At 34.7% G+C, this 24384-nt stretch overlaps 1 protein-coding gene across 1 annotated transcript in view; it reads left to right on the top strand.

Moving 5' to 3' along the window:
• The window catches only part of DNAH12 (dynein axonemal heavy chain 12), a 235762-nt gene that overhangs the window by 31235 nt on the left and 180143 nt on the right, over window positions 1-24384 (top strand). The window contains exons 6-12 of the mRNA XM_082412044.1: window positions 13481-13670; window positions 14320-14392; window positions 15000-15158; window positions 15373-15568; window positions 17405-17593; window positions 18446-18602; window positions 19255-19346. Of these exons, the coding sequence (XP_082268170.1) occupies window positions 13481-13670; window positions 14320-14392; window positions 15000-15158; window positions 15373-15568; window positions 17405-17593; window positions 18446-18602; window positions 19255-19346 (1056 nt within the window). The remainder of the gene's footprint in view (window positions 1-13480; window positions 13671-14319; window positions 14393-14999; window positions 15159-15372; window positions 15569-17404; window positions 17594-18445; window positions 18603-19254; window positions 19347-24384) is intronic.

The raw sequence follows: 24384 nt of genomic DNA, 5'->3' as shown, positions 1-24384 counted from the left end.
TCAAACAATTGAACACATGGATCAGTAGAACAGAATAGATGACTCAGAAATAGACACACTCAACTACAGCCAACTGATTTTTGACAAAGGTGCAAAAATCAGTTCAATGGAAAAAGGATAATCTTTTCAACAAATGGGGTGGAGCAATAGGACAACCATAAAATAACAAAAGAAATAAACAACAAAACCCCCAAACCTCAGTCTAAACTTTGCATCTTGTACAAAAATTAACTAAAAATTCATCATGGATTTAAATGTAAAACAAAACTATTAAAAAACTTTTAGAAGAAAATCTAGGACTTGGTCAAGAATTCTTAGACATGACATCAAAAGCACAATCCATACTAAGGACCTAAATGTAAGATTGGAAACCATAAAACTCCTAGAAGATAACATAGGCAGAATACTTTTGACATAAATTGTAGCAATATGTTTTTTGGATCGGTCTCCTAAGGCAAAGAAAATAAAAGCAAAAATAAATGAATGGGACCTAATTAAACTTGAAAGCTTTTGCACAGCAAAACCATCAACAAAATGAAAAGACAATCTACTGAATGGGAGAAAATATTTGCAAATTATATGACTGAAAAAGGGTTAGTATCCAAGGTATATAAACAGCTCATACAACTAACTTAATGTCAAAAAACAAACAACCCAATTAAAAAATGGGCAGAAGACCTGAATAGACATTTTTCTGAAGAAGACATACAGATGGCTAACAAGCACATGAAAAGGTGCTCAACATTCATTTATCATTCATTCATCAGAGAAATGCAAACAAAAACCACAATGAGATATCACCTCACACCTGTCAAAATGGCTACCATCAAAAAGACCACAGAGACAGCCACTCCCATGGGCAAACGCCCAGGGGCTGCTCCTGCCCCACGCTCCCTCCCTCTGCCTTTCACTTCCCAGCTCCCAAGATCTTGGAAGCTTTGAAGCTCAGCAAAGAAGGGAAATCCATTGAGAACAGTCTGTAAAGTGTCAAGCAATATCCAGATATTATCTGCACTCTGCCTGTCCCCTGCCTGAACCCAGAATTCTTCCACCGAGTAATGGTCCTGGGTCCCAAATTGGCGTTGCTCATTTGGTTGATGAAGACATATTGACAGAGTTGTTGTTGCCATGTGGCTGACAGGATCATGGTGCTCTGGCTGGGTGTCAGGCCTGTGCCTCTGAGGTGGGAGAGCTGAATTCAGGACATTGGTCCACCAGAGACCTCCCAGCTCCATGTAATATCAAATGGTGAAAGCTCTCCCAGTGATCTCCATCTAAATGCTAAAACCCAGCTCCACTCAACGACCAGCAAGCTACAGTGCTGGACACACTATGCCAAACAACTAGCAAGACAGGAATACAACCCCACCCATTAGCAGAGTGGCTGCCTAAGATCATAATAAGGTCACAGACACCCCAAAACACACCACTGGACTCGGCCCTGCCCACCAGAAAGACAAGATCCAGACTCATCCACCAGAACACAGGTACCAGTCCCCTCCACCAGGAAGCCTACACAACCCACTGAACCAACCTTACCCACTGGGGGCAGACACAGAAAACAACGGGAACTACAAACCTGCAGCCTGTGAAAAGGAGACCCCAAACACAATAAGTTAAGCAAAATGAGAAGAGAGAGAAACACACAGCACATGAAGGAGCAAGGTAAAAACCCACCAGACCAAACAAATGAAGAGGAAATAGGCAGTCTACCTGAAAAAGAATTCAGAGTAATGATAGTGAAAATGATCCAAAATCTTGGAAATAGAATGGAGAAAATACAAGAAATGTTTAACAAGGACCTAGAAGAACTAAAGAGCAAATGAACAATGATGAACAACACAATAAATGAAATTAAAAATTCTCTAGAAGGAATCAATAGCAGAATAATTGAAGCAGAAGAACGGATAAGTGACCTGGAAGATAAAATAGTGGAAATGACTACTGCAGAGCAGAATAAAGAAAAAGAATGAAGAGAATTGAGGACAGTCTCAGAGACCTCTGGAACAACATTAAATGCACCAACATTCAAATCATAGGGGTCCCAGAAGAAGAAGAGACAAAGAAAGGGACTGAAAGAATATTTGATGAGATTCTAGTTGAAAACTTCCCTAATACGGGAAAGGAAACAGTCAATCAAGTCCAGGAAGCACAGAGAGTCCCATACAGGATAAATCCAAGGAGAAACACGCCAAGAAACATATTAATCAAACTATCAAAAATTAAATACAAAGAAAAAATATTAAAAGCAGCAAGGGAAAAACAACAAGTAACATACAAGGGAATCCCCATAAGGTTATCAGCTGATCTTTCAGCAGAAACTCTGCAAGCCAGAGGGAGTGGCAGGACATATTTAAAGTGATGAAAGGGAAAAACTTACAACCAAGATTACTCTACCCAGCAAGGATCTCATTTGGATTCGATGGAGAAATTAAAACCTTTACAGACAAGCAAAGGCTAAGAGAATTCAGCACCACCAAACCAGCTTTACAACAAATGCTAAAGGAACTTCTCTAGGCAGGAAACACAAGAGAAGGAAAAGACCTACAATAACAAACCCAAAACAATTAAGAAAATGGTAATAGGGACATACATATAGATAACTACCTTAAATGTAAATGGATTAAATGCTCCAACCAAAAGACATAGACTGGCTGAATGGATACAAAAACAAGACCCATATATATTCTGTTTACAAGAGACCCACTTCAGACCTAGGGACACATACAGACTGAAAGTGAGGGGATGGAAAAAGAAATTCCATGCAAATGGAAATCAAAAGAAAGCTGGAGTAGCAATTCTCATATCAGACTAAAGAGACTTTAAAATAAAGACTATTTCAAGGCACAAAGAAGGACACTACATAATGATCAAGGGATCAATCCAAGAAGAAGATATAGCAATTGTAAATATTTATGCACCCAACATAGGAGCACCTCAATACATAAGGCAAATGCTTACAGCCATAAAAGGGGAAATTGAAAGTCACACAATCATAGTAGGGGACTTTAACACCCCACTTTCACCAATGGACAGATCATCCAAAATGAAAATAAAGAAGGAAACACAAGCTTTAAATGATACATTAAACAACATGGGCTTAATTGATATTTATAGGACATTCCATCCGAAAACAACAGAATACACTTTCTTCTCAAGTGCTCATGGAACAGTTTCCAGGATAGAGCATATCTTGGGTCACAAATCAAGCCTTGGTTAATTTAGGACAATTGAAATCGTATCAAGTATCTTCCAACCACAACGCTATGAGACTAGATGTCAATTACAGGAAAAAATCTGTAAAGAATACAAACACATGGAGGCTAAACAATACACGACTAAATAAGCAAGAGATCACTGAAGAAATAAAAGAGGAAATAAAAAAATAGCTAGAGACAAATGACAATGAAAACACGATGACCAAAACCTATGGGATGCAGCAAAAGCAGTTCTAAGAGGGAAGTTTATAGCAATACAATCCTACCTCAAGATACAAGAAACATCTCTAATAAACAACCCACCCTTGCACCTAAAGCAATTAGAGAAAGAAGAACAAAAATAACCCAAAGTTAGAAGAAGGAAAGAAATCATACCCATCAGATCAGAAATAAATGAAAAAGAAATGAAGGAAACAATAACAAAGATCAATACAACTAAAAGCTGGTTCTTTGAGAAGATAAACAAAATTGATAAACCATTAGCCAGACTCACCAAGAAAAAAAGGGAGAAGACTCAGATCAATCGAATTAGAAATGAAAAAGGAGAAGTAACAACTGACACTGCAGAAATACAAAGGATCATGAGTGATTACTACAAGCAACTATATGCCAATAAAAGGGACAACCTGGAAGAAATGGACAAATTCTTAGAAAAGCACAACCTTCTGAGACGGAACCAGGAAGAAATAGAAAATATAAACAGACCAATCACAAGCACTGAAATTGAAACTGTGATAAAAAATCTTCCAACAAACAAAAGCCCAGGACCAAATGGCTTCACAGGCGAATTCTATGAAACATTTAGAGAAGAGCCAACACCTATCCTTCTCAAACTCTTCCAAAATATAGCAGAGGGAGGGACACTCCCAAACTCATTCTACGAGACCACCATCACCCTGTTACCAAAACCAGACAAAGATGTCACAAAGAAAGAAAACTACAGGCCAATATCACTGATGAACATAGATGCAAAAATCCTCAACCAAATACTAGCAAACAGAATCCAACAGCACATTCAAAGGATCATTCACCATGATCAAGTGGGGTTTATCCCAGGAATGCAAAGATTTTTCAGTATATGCAAATGAATCAATGTGATACACCCTATTAACAAACTGAAGGAGAAACACCGTATGATCATCTCAATAGATGCAGAAAAAGCTTTTGACAAAATTCAACACCGATTTATGATAAAAACCCTCCAGAGCGCAGGTATAGAGGGAACTTTCCTCAACATAATAAAGGCCATATACGACAAACCCACAGCCAACATCGTTCTTAATGGTGCAAAACTGAAACCATTTCCTCTGAGATCAGGAACAAGACAAGGTTGTCCACTCTAACCACTATTCTTCAACATAGTTTTGGAACTTTTAGCCACAGCAATCTGAGACAAAAAAGAAATAAAAGGAATCCAAACTGACAAAGAAGAAGTAAAGCTGTCACTGTTTGCAGATGACATGATACTATACATAGAGAATCCTAAAGATGCTACCAGAAAACTACTAGAGGTAATGAAAAAATTTGGTAAAGTACCAGGATACAAAATTAATGCACAGAAATCTCTTGCATTCCTATACACTAATGATGAAAAATCGGAAACAGAAATTAAGGAAACACTCCCTTTTACCATTGCAACAAAAAGAATAAAATACCTAGGAATAAACCTACCAAGGGAGACAAAAGACCTGTATGCAGAAAACTGTAAGACACTGATGAAAGAAATTAAAGATGATACCAACAGATGGAGAGATATACCATGTTCTTGGATTGGAAGAATCAACATGTGAAAATGACTATACTACCCAAAGCAATCTAGATTCAATGCAATCCCTATCAAACTACCAATGGCATTTTTCATAGAACTAGAACAAAAAGTTTCACAATTTGTATGGAAACACAAAAGAGCCGAAATAGCCAAAGCAATCTTTTTTTTTCCCCTTAAGTTAATTTTTGTATTACTAATCATTGTACTGCTATAGCTAAATCAACTAAATATAGTTTTACGTTGTGTTGCTCAAAAGGTCTACAAACAACAAAGCTGATGCTTACCTAAAAAAGGAACATTTTTAAAATAAAGGAAGAAAACAATTATGTTCCAAATGAATGGCACTGGGCAAAATACATATTACCAGTAACATATTTAGACAGAGAGTATCAGGTGCCGATTGGTTTCTCTTATATGCATAAGAGGCTTGAAGAAGATCTTGAAAATAATGTTCCGCCCTCTAAATTTTTAGCTTCTACATAGTGTCAGATGTTATAATTGATATGAAGGATAAATGCGTTTAGGCAAAAGTGAAAATCCACATACAAAATAAAACAGCAAAATCTGTAGAGACTTTCTGTAGAAGGCTCTCTTCTCTTGTGGTAACATCCTTTAGTACATATCCAGGATAGACTAAATTGAAACAATATATTTTGATACAGTAGTAATCCTTTCATATACTCTTACTAAATATTATAAAATTCCAAAAATACATAAATATTCCTTGTACCATGCATTATGCTCCATTTTGGGCCTGATGAGGTTGTGGTTACTATTTTAACAGTTAAACAGTGCACCTGAAAAGTTCTGCCATCTATACACAGTGAATGGAGACAGTGGTGAGGGCTCTAGAGAGATGGCAAGCTACTTTTAAAGTGAAAATTTTTTATGGAGTGTCTCCAAATTAGAGGAGAGGAGGATATAGGGTAGGGGAGGTAAGCAGGGTAAAACAATTTTAAAATGACACTGCTTAGGAGTATATATTTAAAGATAGCTACTATACCTTGTCTATCCTTTATCCTAATCTGGAATAACTGCATGTTTGTGCAAAATAAAGTTTCTACTTTATAGGAAGACGAACAGTGTGTTAGGAAAAGCATGTTATTTTCAGGGGAAGACAGGGGAAGATGTGAAGACATGTCTCTTGTAAGTGCTATTTTATTTGGTAAGTCTTTTGGCTACATCACTGTATGCTATTTCAACCTTCTTATCACTGGGGCAGGTAGCCAAAGCAAACTAGAGAAAGAAAAACAGAGCTGGAGGAATCAGGCTCCCTGACTTCAGATGATACTACAAAGCTACAGTAATCAAGACAGTATGGTACTGGCACAAAAACAGAAATATAGATCAATGGAACAAGATAGAAAGCCCAGAGATAAACCCAAACACGTATGGTCACCTTATTTTTGATAAAGGAGGCAAGAATATACAATGGAGAAAAGACAGCCTCTTCAATGATTGGTGCTGGGAAAACTGGACAGCTACATGTAGAAGAATGAAATTAGAACACTCCCTAACACCATACACAAAAATAAACTCCAAATGGATTAAAGACCTAAATGTAAGGCAGACACTATCAAACTCTTAGAAGAAAACATAGGCAGAGCACTCTATGACATAAATCACAGCAAGATTCTTTTTGACCACCTCCTAGAGAAATGGAAATAAAAACAAAAATAAACAAATGGGACCTAATGAAACTTAAGAGCTTTTATATAGCAAAGGAAACCATAAACAAGATGAAAAGACAGCCCTCAGAATGGGAGAAAATATTTGCAAATGAAGCAACTGACAAAGGATTAATCTCCAAAATTTACAAGTAGCTCATGCAGCTCAATTTCAAAAAAACAAACAACCCAATCCAAAAATGGGCAGAAGACCTAAATAGACATTTCTCCAAAGAAGACATACAGATTGCCAACAAACAGATGAAAGGATGCTCAACATCACTACTCATTAGAGAAATGTAAATCAAAACTACAATGAGGTATCACCTCACACCAGTCAGAATGGCCATCATCAAAAAATCTACAAACAATAAATGCTGGAGAGGGTGTGGAGAAAAGGGAACCCTCTTGCACTGTTGGTGGGAATGTAAATTGATACAGCCACTATGGGGAACAGTATAGAGGTTCCTTAAAAAACTAAAAATAGAACTACCATACGACCCAGCAATCCCACTACTGGGCATATACCCTGAGAAAACCATAATTCAAAAAGATTCTTGTACCATAATGTTCATTGCAGCTCTATTTACAATAGCCAGGACATGGAAGCAACCTAAGTGTCCATCGACAGATGAATGGATAAAGAAGATGTGGCACATATATACAATGGAATATTACTCAGCCATAAAAAGAAACGAAATTGAGTTATTTGTAGTGAGGTGGATGGATGTAGAGTCTGTCATACAGAGTGAAGTAAGTCAGAAAGAGAAAAACAAATACCATATGCTAACACATATACATGGAATCAAAAAAAAAAAAAAGGTTCTGAAGAACCTAGGGGCAGGACAGGAATAAAAACACAGATGCAGAGAATGGACTTGAGGACACAGGGAGTGGGAAGGGTAAGCTGGGACAAAGTGAGAGAATGGCATGCACATATATACACTACCAAATGTAAAATAGATAGCTAGTGGGAAGCAGCTGCATTGCACAGGGAGATCAGCTCAGTGCTCTGTGACTACCTAGAGGGGTGGGATAGGGAGGGTGGGAGGGAGACACAAGAGGGAGAGGATATGGGGAAATACGTATATGCATAGCTGATTCACTTTGTTATAAAACAGAAACTGACACACCATTGTAAAGCAATTATACTCCAATAAAGATGTTAAAAAAAAAAAAGACCACAAATAGCTAATGTTGGTGAGAATGTAGAGAGAAGGGAGCCCTTGTACACTGTTGGTGGGAACGTAAAGTGGTGCAGCCACTATGGGAAACAGTGTGGAGGTCCCTCTAAAAACTAAAAATAGAACTGCATATGACCCAGCCATTCCATTTCTGGGTATATATCCAAAGTAAACAAAACCACTAATCAAAAAGATAAATGCACCCTAATGTTCACAACAGCATTATTTACAAAAGCCAAGATGTGGATAAGGAAGATGTGAATTTATATACATATATATAATTTATATACATATATATATATATATATATATATATATATATATATATATATGGAATGGAATAACTCAGCCATAAAAAAGAACGAAAATTTTCCATTTGCAACAACAAAGATAAACCTGGAGAGTATTATGCATAGAGAAATAAGTCAGACAGAGAAAGATAAATACTGTATGTTATCATTTATATGTGGAATCTAAAAAATAAAACAAACGAAGGAATATAACAAAACAGAAACCGACTCACACATACAGAGAAAAAACTAGTGGTTACTAGTGGGGAGAGGAAAGGGAGGAGAGGCAAGATAGGGGTAGGGGATTAAGAGGTACAAACTACTATGTATAAAATAAATAAGCTATAATGATACATTGTATAGCACAGGGAATATAGCCTATATTTTATAACTTTAAATGGAGTATAATCTATAAAAATTTTGAATCACTGTGTTGTACATCTGAAACTAATATATATTGTAAATCAACTATACCTGAATTTAAAAAAGCACAGACCAGGACTTCCCTGGCTGTTCAGTGGTTAAGACTTTGCACTTCCATTGCAGTGGGCATGAGTTCGATCCATGGTCGGGGAACTAAGATCCTGCGTGCTGCGCAGCATGGCCAAAAAATAAAAAGCACAATCCATAAAAAACCCAATAAATTTTATTTCATAAAAATTAAAAACTATAGCTAGGTGAAAGATTCTGTTAAGAGGATGGAAAAACAAGCTACATACTGCAAGAAAATATTCACAAATCATATATCCAACAAAGGACTTGTATCTAGAATATTTAAGAACTCTCAAAACTCAACAGGATAAAAACAAAAAATCCAATTAGAAAATGAGTAAAAGACATGACTAGACATTTTACCAAAGAGGATATATGGATGGCAAATAAGCACATCAAAGATGCTCAACATTATTAACCATTAGGGAAATGTAAATTAAAACTGTGATGAGTTATCACTACATACCCATTAGTATGGCTAAAATAAAAAATAGTGACAATTCCAGCTGATTTTTGACACTGCTGAATATTCACTTCCTTTTAAATGCCCCTGCACTTATTTTTCTAGTTCTCTAAATATTATTTCTCTGTCATCTTCATGGGTTTCTCTTCCCTGCCTGACTGTGGCCCACTGTTCTCTTTCCTTGAACCTTCCTGGATGATTCTCTTCTGATTTCAAGTACCTTCCATATTTTGATGACTCCCATAGATTTTGATGCACAAATACCTCAAATTCAACATGTCAGAAAAAATGAACTTATCAGCTTCTTCCATAAGACGTCTCTTCCTCCTTATTCTCTCTTCTAGTTATCACTATTTACCCAGTCACTCATGCTTAAAACACCTGAGTCTTAACTTCTTTTTCCCCCCTCTCTGCCATACAATTAGTCCCCAAATGCTACGAATATTTCTCCAATCAGTCCTCTTTTTGTCCTAGCTTTAGATCAGCACTTCCTCTTTCGCCTTGACTACAATAGCCATCAGTGGCTTCTCATAACCTACAGAATTAAATCTTAATGTGTATGCAAGGCTTTCTGTAATATGACTCCTACCTATTCTCCTGCCTCTCCTCTCGCCACGCTCTGTATCATATTTTATGCTTCACCAGCATGGACTTTCTTATTCATCCTTGAGGAAACATAACGTTTCTCACCTCGCTGCTTTTGCCCCACACGTCCCCTCACCATCCATGCTTCTTCTTACCTGGCTGTCTCTATTTCAGCTCAGTTACCATCCCCAGGAAGTCTTACCCTATTTCTATGGGTTTGGGTAGATGACTTCTTCTTTGCTCCTATTATACATTGTTCATTTTTATTATTTTTCTTAGCATATTGTATTTGGTATTCCTTTGATATTTTTATGTATTAAAATGATGTATTTTCTAGTCTTGAGGCTAGGAGTTTCTTCTTAAATATCTTTGTGTCTTTAACAACTATGGTATTGACTACCAATAGTGGATATTCAATAAATGCTTGATGAATTAATGAATATAAACACTTATGTTCAGTAAAATACAACAGGTGTGATAGAAGTATGAAGAGACCACAGTGAGGGCATAAAGTAGGAAGTTTTCAAAAAAGACTTTGAAAACACATGGTCTCACTCAGAAAAGTCAGATATCTCTTTGCTAATGGAAGAATGTATACTCCAATTGTAAGGGTCAAATATATATATTTTATAGCTTAATTTGGTGCTGTTTATTGACATGGCTAAGACTGAGGAAGGAACGTTTTAGGAGCTGGGAGATCAAGAGATCTCTTTTGGCTATGCTGGATATTTCAGGAAGAGCTGAGTTCTAGAGATACAGATTTAGAACACATCAACATATATAGTTGATATTTATAGTCACGGGACTAGATGAAATCACCTAGGGGGAGAGGGAAGAGAAAGAGTGGGGAGAAGATCAGATTCATTACTAGACAGAGTAAGTCTGTTGAGGGATTGGGGACCACCACAGGATGTTTAAGATCAAGCAGCATATTAGTGGAATAGCCATAGAAAATGACCCTCTAGAAGAATTTTGGAGTGAGCAACTAATTGAAAAAAATTTTTAAGTAGGAGACAAAAGAAAAAATGTCCAACCAGGTCATTCCTTTAAAAAAATATTTTATTTCGAAATAATTTCAGACTTATAGAAAACTGTAAAAAGAGTACAAAGAATTCTCCTATATGTTCACTTGTCCCCATAATGTTAATATTCTTGCCTGAAACAATGATTACTATGGTGGTTGCCAGATAGTAATTTTCCCACCATTCCTTGTATATTTTTTAGTTGGAATTTTGTAGTAAGGAAGAACTTCATCCTTTTCCTTTCTTTCTCTCTCTCTTTCTTTCTTTCCTCATTCATTAATTCATTTATATCAGTATGGACTATTTACGGACAGTCTTATTTTAGCTATTGAATTTAATGTGTTACTACTATGGTTTATTTTGATGTTCAGCTGCCCCAGATTTGGCCAGTGGGAGCCCTTCAAATTGACTCTTATATTCTTTTTAGCTTATCCCATCATTCTTTGAGATCTCATGTTTTGATACAGTAAGATATTCCAGGCTTCTACTGTACTTTTCCTATTCTAATCCTGGAGTCAGTCATTTCTCCAAGGATTCCTGCCTCTTTTTAGTAGAGAATGGTATTTAGAAACCATGACATGGGTGTTAGCTGTGTTCCTGAGATGTAATTCTTCTTTGTTCTCTCAGCAGAAAGAGCCAGGAAATTATCTTTCTGTTTGTCTATCTATCTATCTATCTATCTATCTATCTATCTATCTATCTATCTATCCATCCTTCCTTCTCTCCTCTGTCTATCTTAAAAACCATGAGTTTATACTTATGCCTCCTATTCCAATTTAATATCACTGGGCTCATTCTAGTCTTCCTTCTTTCCTTATTTGTTGCTCCCTTCTCTCACAGTCAGAAACCTAGCTTTTATGAACCACAGTATATTTACTGATTTTGTTAAATTCTAGAATACACATAAACTGTTTTTAAATTGCTAACCCATAACATGTGAGAAACCTACTCTGCACCACCAGGGAAGTCCCACCATCTTAACTATTTTAAAATGTACTGTTCAGGACTTCCCTGGTGGCGCAGTGGTTAAGAATCCGCCTGGCAATGCAGGGGACACAGGTTCGAGCCCTGGTCCCGGAAGATCCCACATGCCGCGGAGCAACTAAGCCTGTGCACCACAACTACTGATCCCATGTGCCACAACTACTGAAGCCCGCATGCCTAGAGCCCGTGCTCCGCAACAAGAGGAGCCACTGCAATGAGAAGCCCGCACACTGCAATGAAGAGCAGCCCCCGGCAACTAGAGAAAGCCTGAGCACAGCAATGAAGACCCAATGCAGCCAAAAATATATAAATAAATTAATTAAAAATAAATAAAGTGTACTGTTCAGTGGTGTTAAGTATTTTCACATTGTGCAACTAATCTCCAGAATATTTTCATATTGCAAAACTGAAACTCTACACTCATGAAACAACTCTCCATTTCCTTTTCCCCCTAGTCCCTGGCAAGCGGCATTCTATTTTCTGTTTTATGAATTTGACTACTGTAGATACCTCATATAAGTGGAATCATAAAGTGTTTATCTTTTTGTCATTGGCCTATTTCATTTAGCATAATGTCCTCAAGTTTCACCCATCTCCTAAATTTTTAAGCATTCTTTCCCCTTTATTTGAGATATACTTTGCAAATATTTTCTCCCAGAGTGTCAGTAGTCTTTTGACCTTTTTTATTATGATGTTTTTAAAACATGCAAGCATTTTAATTTTATGGAGTCAGAATTTGTCAATCATTTTTTCCTTTTTTGTACCTGGAATTTGAATCATAGTTTTAAAGTCTTCCCCTACGCTCAATTATAGAAGAATTTTATCAGTTTTTTTCTGGCCTTGTATAGTTTTATTGTTTAGTTTAATTAAATTCCTGATCTATTTGGAATTTATTCTTGTGTATGTTGGAAGAAAGGTGTTAAATTTATCTTTTTCCAAATGGCTAACCAGTTGTCCCAGAAATATTTATTAAAATCTTTATCTTTGCTTCAGTGATTTGGGGTGCCACATTTATCATATGCTACATTTTCCTATGGACTGGATCTATTTCTGGACTTTCTATTTTTTTTTTCCCAGTCATCTGTCTATTCATGTACCTGTACCATACTATTCTCATCAGGGAGACTTTATAATATGTTTTAATGTCTCCTAGGGATAGTTCTTCCTTATAAATTTTCTTTCTCAGGAATTTCTTGGCTATTTATTTTTCCACTTGAACTTTAGTCTCTACTTGTCTAGTTTCTTAAAAATGTGTGTAGATATTTTTATTGGTATTGCATTAAATTGATTTTGGGACAACTTTAAATTTTCATGATGTTAAAATATCTTTACCAAGATCAAGTATTGTCTTTCCATTTGTTCATGTCTATTTTTGTCAGACTACTCATTGTTATGGGAGAATTTATGAAATTATATTATGATGCTATTATACCAGAATAGTATCTCCAGGAGAGTGGGGCTTTGTCTGTTTTGTTTATTACTATATCCTCAGCATTTGGAACAATACCTGAATATTTGTTGAATTAATGAGTATTTGTTAAATGAAGGAATAGTTAAGTTAGATTAAGGATGTTTGTTTTGCCTTAAGAAAGTGAAGAGTATACTAAGAACATTAATTTGGAGAGAACTCATCATAAATAAAAATATAAAATAGTTTCTTTGTAGGTTGTACTTTTGGATAAAATATTTTTATTCTGAAAACATGTTATTTTTCATAATATTTTTACTCTGAAATGCTACATTTCACATGTATCATTGAAATGCTACACCATTTAGAACATTTAATTTTTTCTTATTACATTCTCAGTTCAACTATATGTATTTGAAACAATGTGTAGAGAGTAGTCCCATAGTACCTATTCAGCAGGAATGGCTGGATCACATGTTAATGCTGATACCTGAGTCTTTAAAGGAAGGGAAAGAAAGAGAAGAACTCATTCAAAGTCTCATAAATGAGGTGTCAAGTGATTTTGAAAAAAGCATGAAGAGATATTTGGGTAAGTGGCATTTAACACACGCCAAGCTTGCTTGTTCCCCCACCTCTCCCAATCGAAAGTAGAAATATGAATACTGAACATTATATGTTTAGCTATATGTATTTCTTAGATATTTTTAAAGTTTTAACTTTGAGCCTATAACCTAGTCAAATCTTTGTAATTTAAGGACACTGTTTTTAAGGGTACTTTTTGTAATTTTTATGTGCTTAATAGCTTTTTAATTTTTTACTTTGTCTTTATGGTTATAGTTATACTATTTACAGGATTGTAAGAAAATATTAATGTGTTTGGGGAGATTTATTAGGGATTTAACCTTTGCAATTTTTAATTGGATTAATTTTTTTAAGTGGCCATGCCAGTGACCTTTGAATACATAGGATGAGAAAAACTGAGAACTTATTAAAGCTTTACTGTATCTGAATTCACCTCCAAAGCAGGGCCGAAATAGCACCAAGAGCATGATTTTGTTTCACATAAGGGATTTTTTTCTTATACTCATTTTGATTAATATTAAACTATACTATCCACTATCAAAAGTTAGAAACTTTGATTTCAGTTAAGTCTTGCAAGGATTTTCAAGAAGTATTAACCTATCTATCTATCTATCTATAAAATATATGTATATATATACATTTTTTTTTTTTTTTAGTGAGGAGTGTTCTTGTGAGACCTCCGGTTAAATGGCTTGAAGATGAAGGAGGCCCTTTACCTGAATCCCCTGTGTAAGTAAAATTTTTATAAAACAGTACTGTATCTAGGTTTTGATAACTGATTGAAAATAAACTGGTCTTACATTCAAGGCTACAACTGTGAAGCTCAAAAGTGTTTTGAAAACATGTAAAAAAAAATAGTACTACTGTTTTTTTTTTCCCCCAAAGGTATCCTCTACATTGAACTTATCTAGTTGTTGCTTATGCAATTAGTGGGAACATTTATGGATGTATAACTCAACTTGGCCTTAAGTAAGCTTTGCAGTATGCCAGACAGATTTCTCCGTCTCTTCTCCCCAATCCTAAGGACTGAGTTTGTTTATCACTACCCAGGGTAACTGAGCCAGAGCACAGTGGAAGTTAGGGAACTCATGCCTGGCCCATCAGCCTGCCTTACCCACAAATGATCTCTGGTCTCTCCGAAGATAATGAACTCTTAAGTTCTTGATGTATTTTTATTACATGCTTATCTCCTAAGTTTCCCATTGCTGAGCACATTTCTCTCTTCTCAACCCCCAGTCTTCTCACTTTGATACTAATTCCATGTCACAAATATTATTTCCTAAAATTTAGAATGTATCATTTGAATCCTGTTTGATATGATGTTTTGCTTTTCCAGAGGCCTGGATTATTCTAAGCTTTGGCATTCTAACTATCTGCAGACAAGAAATCAAATATTAGCTAATTTGTACATTGTTCATCCAACTATGAAAATGTTATTGGACCTTGGTTATACAACATTTGCCAATACAGTTTTGCTAGACTTAACTGGAATTAGGTAAAATCCCATATTTATTAATTAACATTTAAAATTTGAATGTCTCCTGCTTGAGTCTTTATATTTTGACTATATAATTTAAAAAACTGATTGATAAATACTCAGGACTTTTCTTAGGTTAAAAAATTCTTTAATTTATCTTACTTGTTTCAACAATTTTGCATCATGACCAATATCTATTGTTTGCTTTAAATCATTTTTTTCTCATAAATAGAGGTAAAGGCCCAATTGACTGTGAATCATTGAAAAATGATTTATCAATACAAGCTAGAAAGGCAGAAGAGAAGATAATGAACACTTGGTATCCAAAGGTTATAAGTCTCTTTACCAAGAAGGAGTCACTAGAAGGCATTAAACCTGAGAAACTGGATGCATTTTATAACTGTGTTTCCACACTTATGTCAAATCAGGTAAATAGGTTTTGTATATTTTAAATGATAATGTTATTGAAGTTACTTTAGTATTTTAAATATATCTTCTTTAGATATAGTGCTATATAATTATTTTGAAATAAATTAAGAAAGACTTTTACTATAATTTTGTTTAAATAACTTTAGCAGAAAAATGCTTCATTTCTGGAAGCAGTCTAAAAATGAGAGGGAAGGGCTTCCTTGGTGGAGCAGTGGTTAAGAATCTGCCTGCCAATGAAGGGGACATGGGTTCGAGCCCTGGTCTGGGAAGATCCCACATGCTGCGGAGCAACTAAGCCCGTGCGCCACGACTACTGAGCCTGTGCTCTAGAGCCGGTGAGTCACAACTACTGAGCCTGTGTGCCTAGAGCCCTGCTCCACAACAAGAGAAGCCACCGCAGTGAGAAACCACCGCAGTGAAAAGCCCGCGCACCACAACGAAGAGTAGCCCCCACTTGCTGCGACTAGAGAAAGCCTGTGCGCAGCAACGAAGACCCAACACAGCCAATAAATAAATAAATAAATAAATAAATAAATAAATAAATAAATAAATAAAATCTAAAAAAAATAAAAATAAAAAATAAAATGAGAGGTAAGTCTAGAAGTATGTGTCAATATTATGATTGATTACTGGAATCATGCTTAAAGGCTATAAGCTAATTATCTATAGCTTTATTGGAGTAAATTAACAAAAGTACTATCCTAGTGAACATATTTTTGAACTTGTGAAATTACAAGTTAATTGATTTTCATTTTGTTCTCAGTCAAATCTTGGTTCGAAACGTTATTGATCGTCTTTAAATGACAAACAGAAAGAGAATATGAATTTTATACAATTATTTTATGGGTTCCTTGAATTTTTACTATTGTAGAAATGTAATCCTAGAAAAATAGTTTTGAATAAAAACTTTTCCTTTTGGTAAAGACCTCCAAAGATTCCATGAATTTTGCCATTTTTAAAGGGAATTTATATATATATATATACATATATATATATACACATATATATGTGTATATATATATATATATATATCTGGTATGTAATACTGTAACGAATATACATTGATTTCCTTTTTACCTTTATCCTCTTAAGAGGACTATGATTATATGATAAGAAGTAAAGAGATGAGGAATGTTTTGAAGATTATTTAGATATATGTTTGTCTACCTTGCTTAAATATCTAATAGTTGGTTCTGTATAAGACAGCATTATTCATACTTTGGTAACTTATAGTGCACACTTCTAAGTTCCAGTGGCTTCACTCTCACCTAGTGATGTGCTGGAAATCTGACCCCAGGAGAAAAAGCCCTGGTTTGTAGTGTTTGCCAATTTCCATGGGGTAAATATTCCCACCATGGTGATTGTCAAGCATCCAAGAGTTTAGTGTCTGGCTCACAAAATTCTTGAATGTTTAACAATTGGCTCTTATAATTGTAGGAGCTAGCTCTAGTACACTACTGTCCCTTGCCCCGTATACATGTCACCTCATGACACCCCCAAACTTAGGTTTCAGGCCTCTCTTCCCCTCAGTCTTTACCATATTGTTGGGTCTTCCGGAACTTTTTCTGTACCAGGGACAGAATTACTAAAGGATGTAGAAGATTCTGAGTTGCCATTTTAAGATTGTTGATATTCTATAGAAAAATTAAAGTTTGTATATATTGTCCTATTTATTTTAGACTATATTTATTAAGAACATATTGTGCTGAATGAAGATAATTTTCAGGACTAAATGGATTGGTAGAGTGAATTAATTATAGGCAATAGCTTACTGATTATAGTTAAAGGTTCAATTTGTACTTTCTAAAGTAATAATAACTTATGGCATCATGCAGCTAAAAGAGCTCTTAAAGAGAACTGTAGAAGGATTTGTAAAACTCTTTGACCAAGAAGATCAACGAGGGCTGCCAATATTTAAGATGGAATTGACGTTTGATGATGATAAAATGGAATTTTATCCTACTTTTCAAGATTTGGAAGATGTTGTTTTGGGTTTGGTTGAGCGAATAACTGAAGCTCTGCAGGTATTTCTTTATTCTTATCCATTGGGTTTCTTTTTTAAAAAAATTTTTATTGGAGTATAGTTGGTTTACGATGTTGCATTAGTTTCAGGTGTACAGCAAAGTGAATCGGTTATACATACACACATACCCAGTCTTTTTTTAAGATTCTTTTCCCATATAGTCCATTACAGAGTATTGAGTAGAGTTCCCTATAGGTCCTTATTAGTTATCTATTTTATATATAGTAGTGTGTATATATCAATCCCAATCTCTCAAGTTATCCCTCCCTCCCCCTTACCCCCTGGTAACCATAAGTTTGTTTTCTACATCTGTGACTCTGCGCATTGGGTTTCTTTATATGGCCCTTTTTCGAACTTTTAAATTGACTTGAAGGTCTATAAAGTGTATATGTACATAAAATGTTATAACTCGTTGTTTTCTTTCCATCCTCCAGGTTATTTTAAGTTAAAAGTGCTTTCTCTTTGAGAAAGTTTCCTGGCTTGAGATGACTTTTTTCTTCTTATAACTTTTATTGCAGTTATGAATTGATATTTTTGTGCATGTCTCATGTTCCCTACTGAGTTGTGAACTTCTTAAGGACAAGATCCAAGTCATGTTTGTTCTTTCTAGAGCTTTCTAGTATAATCACTTCAACATAGTTCCTCAATAAATATTTGTTGAATGATAGAAAACTAACCCAACTAAGGTTATATATTAGACTACAGACAATTTTAAATCATTATTTTGCATCAAGTTATCTTTTCTTGGACCACTGAAATCTGAAATGAATTTTTAAAAGTATAGTATAAGATCTACATATAGATCAATTGCACAGATATTTATTTCATGAATTGTCATTTTTATTTATGTTAGAATGTCCAAACAGTACCCTCTTGGCTATCAGGAACTTCAACAATTGTGAATCTTGACGCAGAACTTCCTGAACATGTGTTACAATGGGCTCTTGATACACTGAAGGTGGCAGTACATCATAACTTAGAAGGTGCAAGAAAACATTATGAGACATATGGTATATATGACACATAATATTATATCTCTTTTTTTGTCATAAAAGAATGCCATTTTATTTTTACTAGAATTTGGTCAGTTATTTGGTTGTCTGGATCTGTCATGAAAGAGCAGAGAGCCAGAAGTGAGCATAGGCATGGCTTTTGGCAGAGTCATGGATCAAACCCAAGAAACTTGAATTCTGTTGTTCAGTCCAAAGGGTGAATGTTAACTGGAGCAGGGTCATTAAGCCAAAATGTAGAGAGAAGAGTTGTTGGCATAAGGAGAAAGTTAAATCAAGGGCAAAAGCAAGGTAATTTCTAAGAATAGTTTTGAAGAGTCTGCAGCTCAGTAGCCTCCTCAAGTGTGTTATGGGCTCAGGATAGATAGTTGTTATTTGACATTCTATTAACCAAAACCTTTTATTGACTGGCTTATCTGTACCTCTAAGTTATTTTACATACCCTATTATCTTTATTTTAAAAGTCTGCATTTAACCTGGTTTGCTTATTAAGTCTATTTTATGTTATTTTGTCTGTTCCTATTAGTGTATGTTAATAGTCTATTAATAACATTTAATTGAATAGGCTACTCCATTCTATGACTATATAAAAAAGCACTTTACCTTTTTAAGAGGGTGTTACTGAGATTTAAATTAGATTATTAATTTTCAGTTGAAAAATACAATTGGCTCCTTGATGGGACTGCAGTTAAGCTGATAGAGACTTTTCAGGCAGAAGATCATACTTTTGATGAATACACAGAGGTAAGTGTTAATTCTGTTTTTCATTAATGTCTGTGAATTTCTTTTTAAAATTAAGATCTTTTTATTCTAAAAAATAAATGCTTCAGTCTAAGTTAACAGAATTTCTTATTCAAAACGTCATTTTAGTAAACTCATATGTTCATCTAATAATTTCCCTAGTCATTCATTTAACTCATTCATTGATTCAACAAAAATATCTTCCATCACATTCAGAGACATAGCAAGATTTTGGTGATGCAAAAATAAATAATACATAAGCATTATCCTCAAGAGCTTGTATTTGGCATGGAAGCCAGATATCGAAATAACAACTGTAATATATTGAGATTAGTACTAGAATGGAGATAGGGACAAAGTGTTGTGGAAGCTCACAAGAAGGAATGACTACTTTTGCTTTCGGAAATTGGTGGAGGTTTCTAGAAAAAGTGAAAAGTGGGCTGGACTTTGAAGTAGATGTTTATAGGTGGAGAAGAGAGGAAATGTAACATAAGAAAAGGCCGAAAGTAGAGGTGTTCAGAGAACGTCATATAAACCCCAAATGGCTGAAGAGTAGGTAATTAAGGATACAATATATGGGGTATTTTGTGTTTCCATACAAATTTTAGAATTAATTGTTCTAGTTCTATGAAAAATGCCATTGATGCTTTGGTAGGCTTGCACTGAATATGTAGATTGCCTTGGGAAGTATGGTCATTTTAACAGTATTAATTCTTTTACTTCATGAGCCTGGTATATCTTTCCATTTTTTTGTGTTGATTCAATGTCTTTCATCAATGTCTTATAGTTTTCAGAGTACAGGTCTTTTACATCCTTGGCTAGATTTATTACTAGGTATTTTATTCTTTTTGATGCAATTGTAAATGGGACTGTTTTCTTAACTTCTCCTTCTGATAGTTCATTAGTAACATGTAGAAACAGAATAGATTTCTGTATATTAATTTTGCATCCTGCAACTTCCCTGAATTTATTTATTACTTCTTACGCTATTTTGGTGGTGTCTTTAGGATTTTCTATATGGGTTATCATGTCATCTGCAAACAGTGACAGTTTTACTTCTTCCTTTCCAATTTGGATGCCCTTTATTTCTTATTCTTGTCTGTCTGCTGTGGCTAGGACTTCCGATACTATGTTGAATAAAAGTGGTGAGAGTGGGCATCCTTGTCTTGTTCCTGATCTTAGAGGAAATGCTTTCAGCTTTTCACCATTGAGTATGACGTTGGCTGTGTAATATAGCCTTTTTATGTTGAAGTATGTTTCCTCTATACACATTTTTTTGACAGTTGCTATCATAAATGGAATTTGCATTGTGCCAAAAGCTTTTTCTGCACCTATTGAGATGATCAGATGGTTTTTATTCTTCATTCCGTTAATATGGTGTATCACATTGATTGATTTGCAGTTATTAAATCATCCTTGCATCCTTGGGATAAATCCCACTTGATCATGGTATATGATCCTTTTAATGTATTGTTGAATTCAGTTTGATAATATTTTGTTGAGGATTTTTGCATCTATGTTCATCAGTGATATTTGCCTGTAATTTTCTTTTTTTCTGTTGTCTTTTTCTGGTTTTGGTGTCAGGGTGATGCTGGCCTCATGTAATGAATTTGGAAGCATTCCTTCCTCTGCAATTTTTTGGAATAGTTTGAGGATAGATGTTAACTCTCAAGTGTTTTGTAGAATTTACCTACAAATCTGTCTGGTCCTAGACTTTTGTTTGTTGGGAGTTTTTAAATTATTGATTCAATTACTTTACTGGTAATTGGTCTGTTCATATTTTATATTTACCCTATTCAGTCTTGGTAGATTGTACATTTCTCAGAATTTGTCCATTTCTTCTAGGTTGTCCATTTTATTGTCTTATAATTGTTGGTAACAATGCCATGTGATCCTTTGTATTTCTATGAGTCAGTTGTAACTTCTCTTTCATTTCTGATTTTATTTATTTGGGCCCTCTCTCTTCTTTTCTTAATGAGTTTGGCTAAAGGTTTATCAATTTTGTTTATCTTTTCAAAGAACCAACTCTTGTTTTCGCTGATCTTTTCTATTAACTTTTAAATCTCTATTTCCACTCTGATCTTTATTTCTTTCCTTTTACTAATTTTAGATTTTGTTTTTCTTTTTGTAGTTCCTTTAGCTGTAAGGTTAAATTGCTTATTTGAGGATTTCCTTGTTTCCTGAGGTAGGCTTGTATCACTATAATTTATCTCTTAGAACTGCTTTTGCTGTATCTCATATATATATATATTTTATTGAAATATAGTTGATTTACAATGTTGTATTAGTTTCTGGTGTACAGCAAAGTGATTCAGTTATACATATATATAAATACTCTTTTTCATATTCTTTTCCATTATTGTTTATTGCAGGATATTGAATATAGTTCCCTGTGCTCTACAGTAGGACCTTGTTGTTTATCTAATTTATATATAGTAGTTTGCATCTGCTAATCTCAAGCTCCCAATTTATCCCCCAATTCCCTTTCCCCTTTGGTAACCATAAGTTTGTTTTCCCTATATATTTTGGATCATTGTGTTTCTATTTTCATTTGTCTCCAGGTATTTTTTTATTTCCTCTTTGATTTCTTCAGTGACCCATTGGTTGTTTCATTGTGGTTTTAATTTGTATTTCACTGATGACTAATAATGCTGAACATCTTCTAATGTATTACTTTCCACCCATGTATCTTCTTAAAAATAAAGTGTCTGTTCTAGTAATTTTTATATTTTAAGTTGTGTTTTTTATTCTTATTGTTTAATTATAATGGATTTATTTTATTGGGCTATATTATTATAAAATTCTTACTGTTGAGTTTTAAGCTGTCTTTATATATTTTGTCTAAAAGTCTTTTATCTACAAAATGTTTTGCAATATTTTCTCCCAGTATGTGCCTTGACTTTTCATTTTTTGTAACCATGTCTTTTAAGGAGCAGGCATTTTAAATTCTATTGAATTCCAGTCTATCAATTTTTTCTTTTAAGGTTCATTCTTTTTAAGGTCCTATCTATCTATTTGTTTGCCTACTCCATGGTCACAAAGATTTGTGCCTATATTTTCTTCTAGACGTTTTATAGTTTCAGCTTTTACATTTAGGTCCATTACCCATCATACATAATTTTAACATATGGTGTGGAATATGAGTCATGGTTCGATTTTTTCCATGTGGGTATCAAGCTGTACCAACATCATTGATTGAAAATACCATCATTGGGACTTCCCTGGTGGCGCAGTGGTTAAGAATCCACCTGCCAATGCAGGGGACATGGGTTTGATCCCTGGTCCAGGAGGATCCCACATGCTGCGGAGCATCTAAGCGCATGCGCCACAACTACTGAAGCCCGCGCACCTAGAGCCCATGAGCCACAACTTCTGAGCCCACACGCTGCAACTACTGAAGCCTGTGCTCTCTAGCGCCCACATGCCACAACTACTGAGCTCGTGCACCACAACTACTGAAGTCCACGCGCCTAGAGCCTGTGCTCCACAACAAGAGAAACCACTGCACTGAGAAGCCCGCACACGTCAATGAAGAGTAGCCCCTGCTCGCCACAACTAGAGAAAGCCTGCATGCAGCAACAAAGACCCAACACAGCCAAAAACAAAAAAAAGAAAAAAAGAAAATACCGTCTTTTCCCCATTCAATTATCTTGGCATCTTTATTGAAATTCAATTGACTCTATATTTGTGGGTCTATTTCTGGATTTTTTATTCTTTTCCACTGATTTATAGATCTATTCTTATGCCAATACCATAATCTTGATTTCTGTAGTTTTACAGTAAGTTTCAAAATTAGGTATTAATTATAAGTTCTCTACTTTTTTCTTCTTTTTCAAAATTATTTTGAATACTCTATGTTTTCTGTATTTCCATGTACATTTCAAAATCAATTTCTATAAAGAAGCCAGCTGGGATTTTGATTAGGATTGAATTGAATTTCTTTTTTTTTTTTGGCTGCACTGCACGGCCTGCAGAATCTTAGTTACCCACCCAGGGATCGAAGCCTTGCGCCCTGCAGTGGAAGTGTGGAGTCCTAACCACTGGACTGCCAGGGAAGTCCCGGTCATTTATTCACTTTTAACATTATTAATATAGTTGTATTTCTGTCTGCTATTTTACTTTTTGTTTTCTATATGTCTCATGTCTTTTTTGTTCTTCTATTCTTCCTCTTTTACTGCTTTCTTTTACATTAAATGAATATTTTCTAATGAAGCAATTACATTTCTTTAATGATTTTTATCAATTTTTAAAGTTTTTTTAGTGTTTATTCTAGGGCTTATGAGAGAAGCCTAATTTAAATAACTTCAGATTTATGCTAGCTTAATTCCGGTGAGATATAGAAACATTATTCCTATATAGCTCTATACCCTTTCCCCCTTTTTGTGGTATTATTGTTATACATATTACATATATTAATGTTACAAACCCAACAATACATTGTTATAATTATTACTTTACCATCTGTAGTCATTTCCTTAGCCCAGTACAGCTTTGCCTCCACCTTTCTTCTTTGTACTCTTACATTTATGTTTAAAATATATTTACATTTCTGTATGTTAGATGCCCAACAATACATTATTATACATGTTATTTTATACATTATATATAATATAGATATAATATATATGATGTGTATTATACATATTATTTTATACAACTCTTTTTAATATTGGTTAAGAGAAAGAGGGAGAAAAATATGTAGTTACACTATCTTTTATAATTACATAATTTGTTTTACTGGTACTCTTTGTTTTTCCTTATGGATTTGAATCACCATCTGGGGTTACTTGCTTTCAACCTGAGGAAGTCCCATTAGTATTTCTTATAGGACAGGTCTGCTTAAAAAATTCTCTCAGTTTTTGTATATCTGGAAATATCTTTATTTTATCTTCATTTTTGAAAGATAGCTTTTCTGGATTTAGAATTCTTGGTTGACAGTTTTTAACTCTTGCTGATTCAAGATTTTCTCCTTGTCGTTGGCTTTCTGTATTTTTACTATCATTTGTCTGTTTCTGAATCTCTTTGCATTTATCTTAAAGTG

The sequence above is a fragment of the Balaenoptera physalus genome, assembly GCF_965194825.1.
Source record: "Balaenoptera physalus genome assembly, chromosome: 11".
Classification (NCBI taxonomy): Eukaryota; Metazoa; Chordata; class Mammalia; order Artiodactyla; family Balaenopteridae; genus Balaenoptera; species Balaenoptera physalus.
Note: the sequence above shows the minus strand (reverse complement) of the source record. Positions and strands in the feature narration are given on the sequence as shown.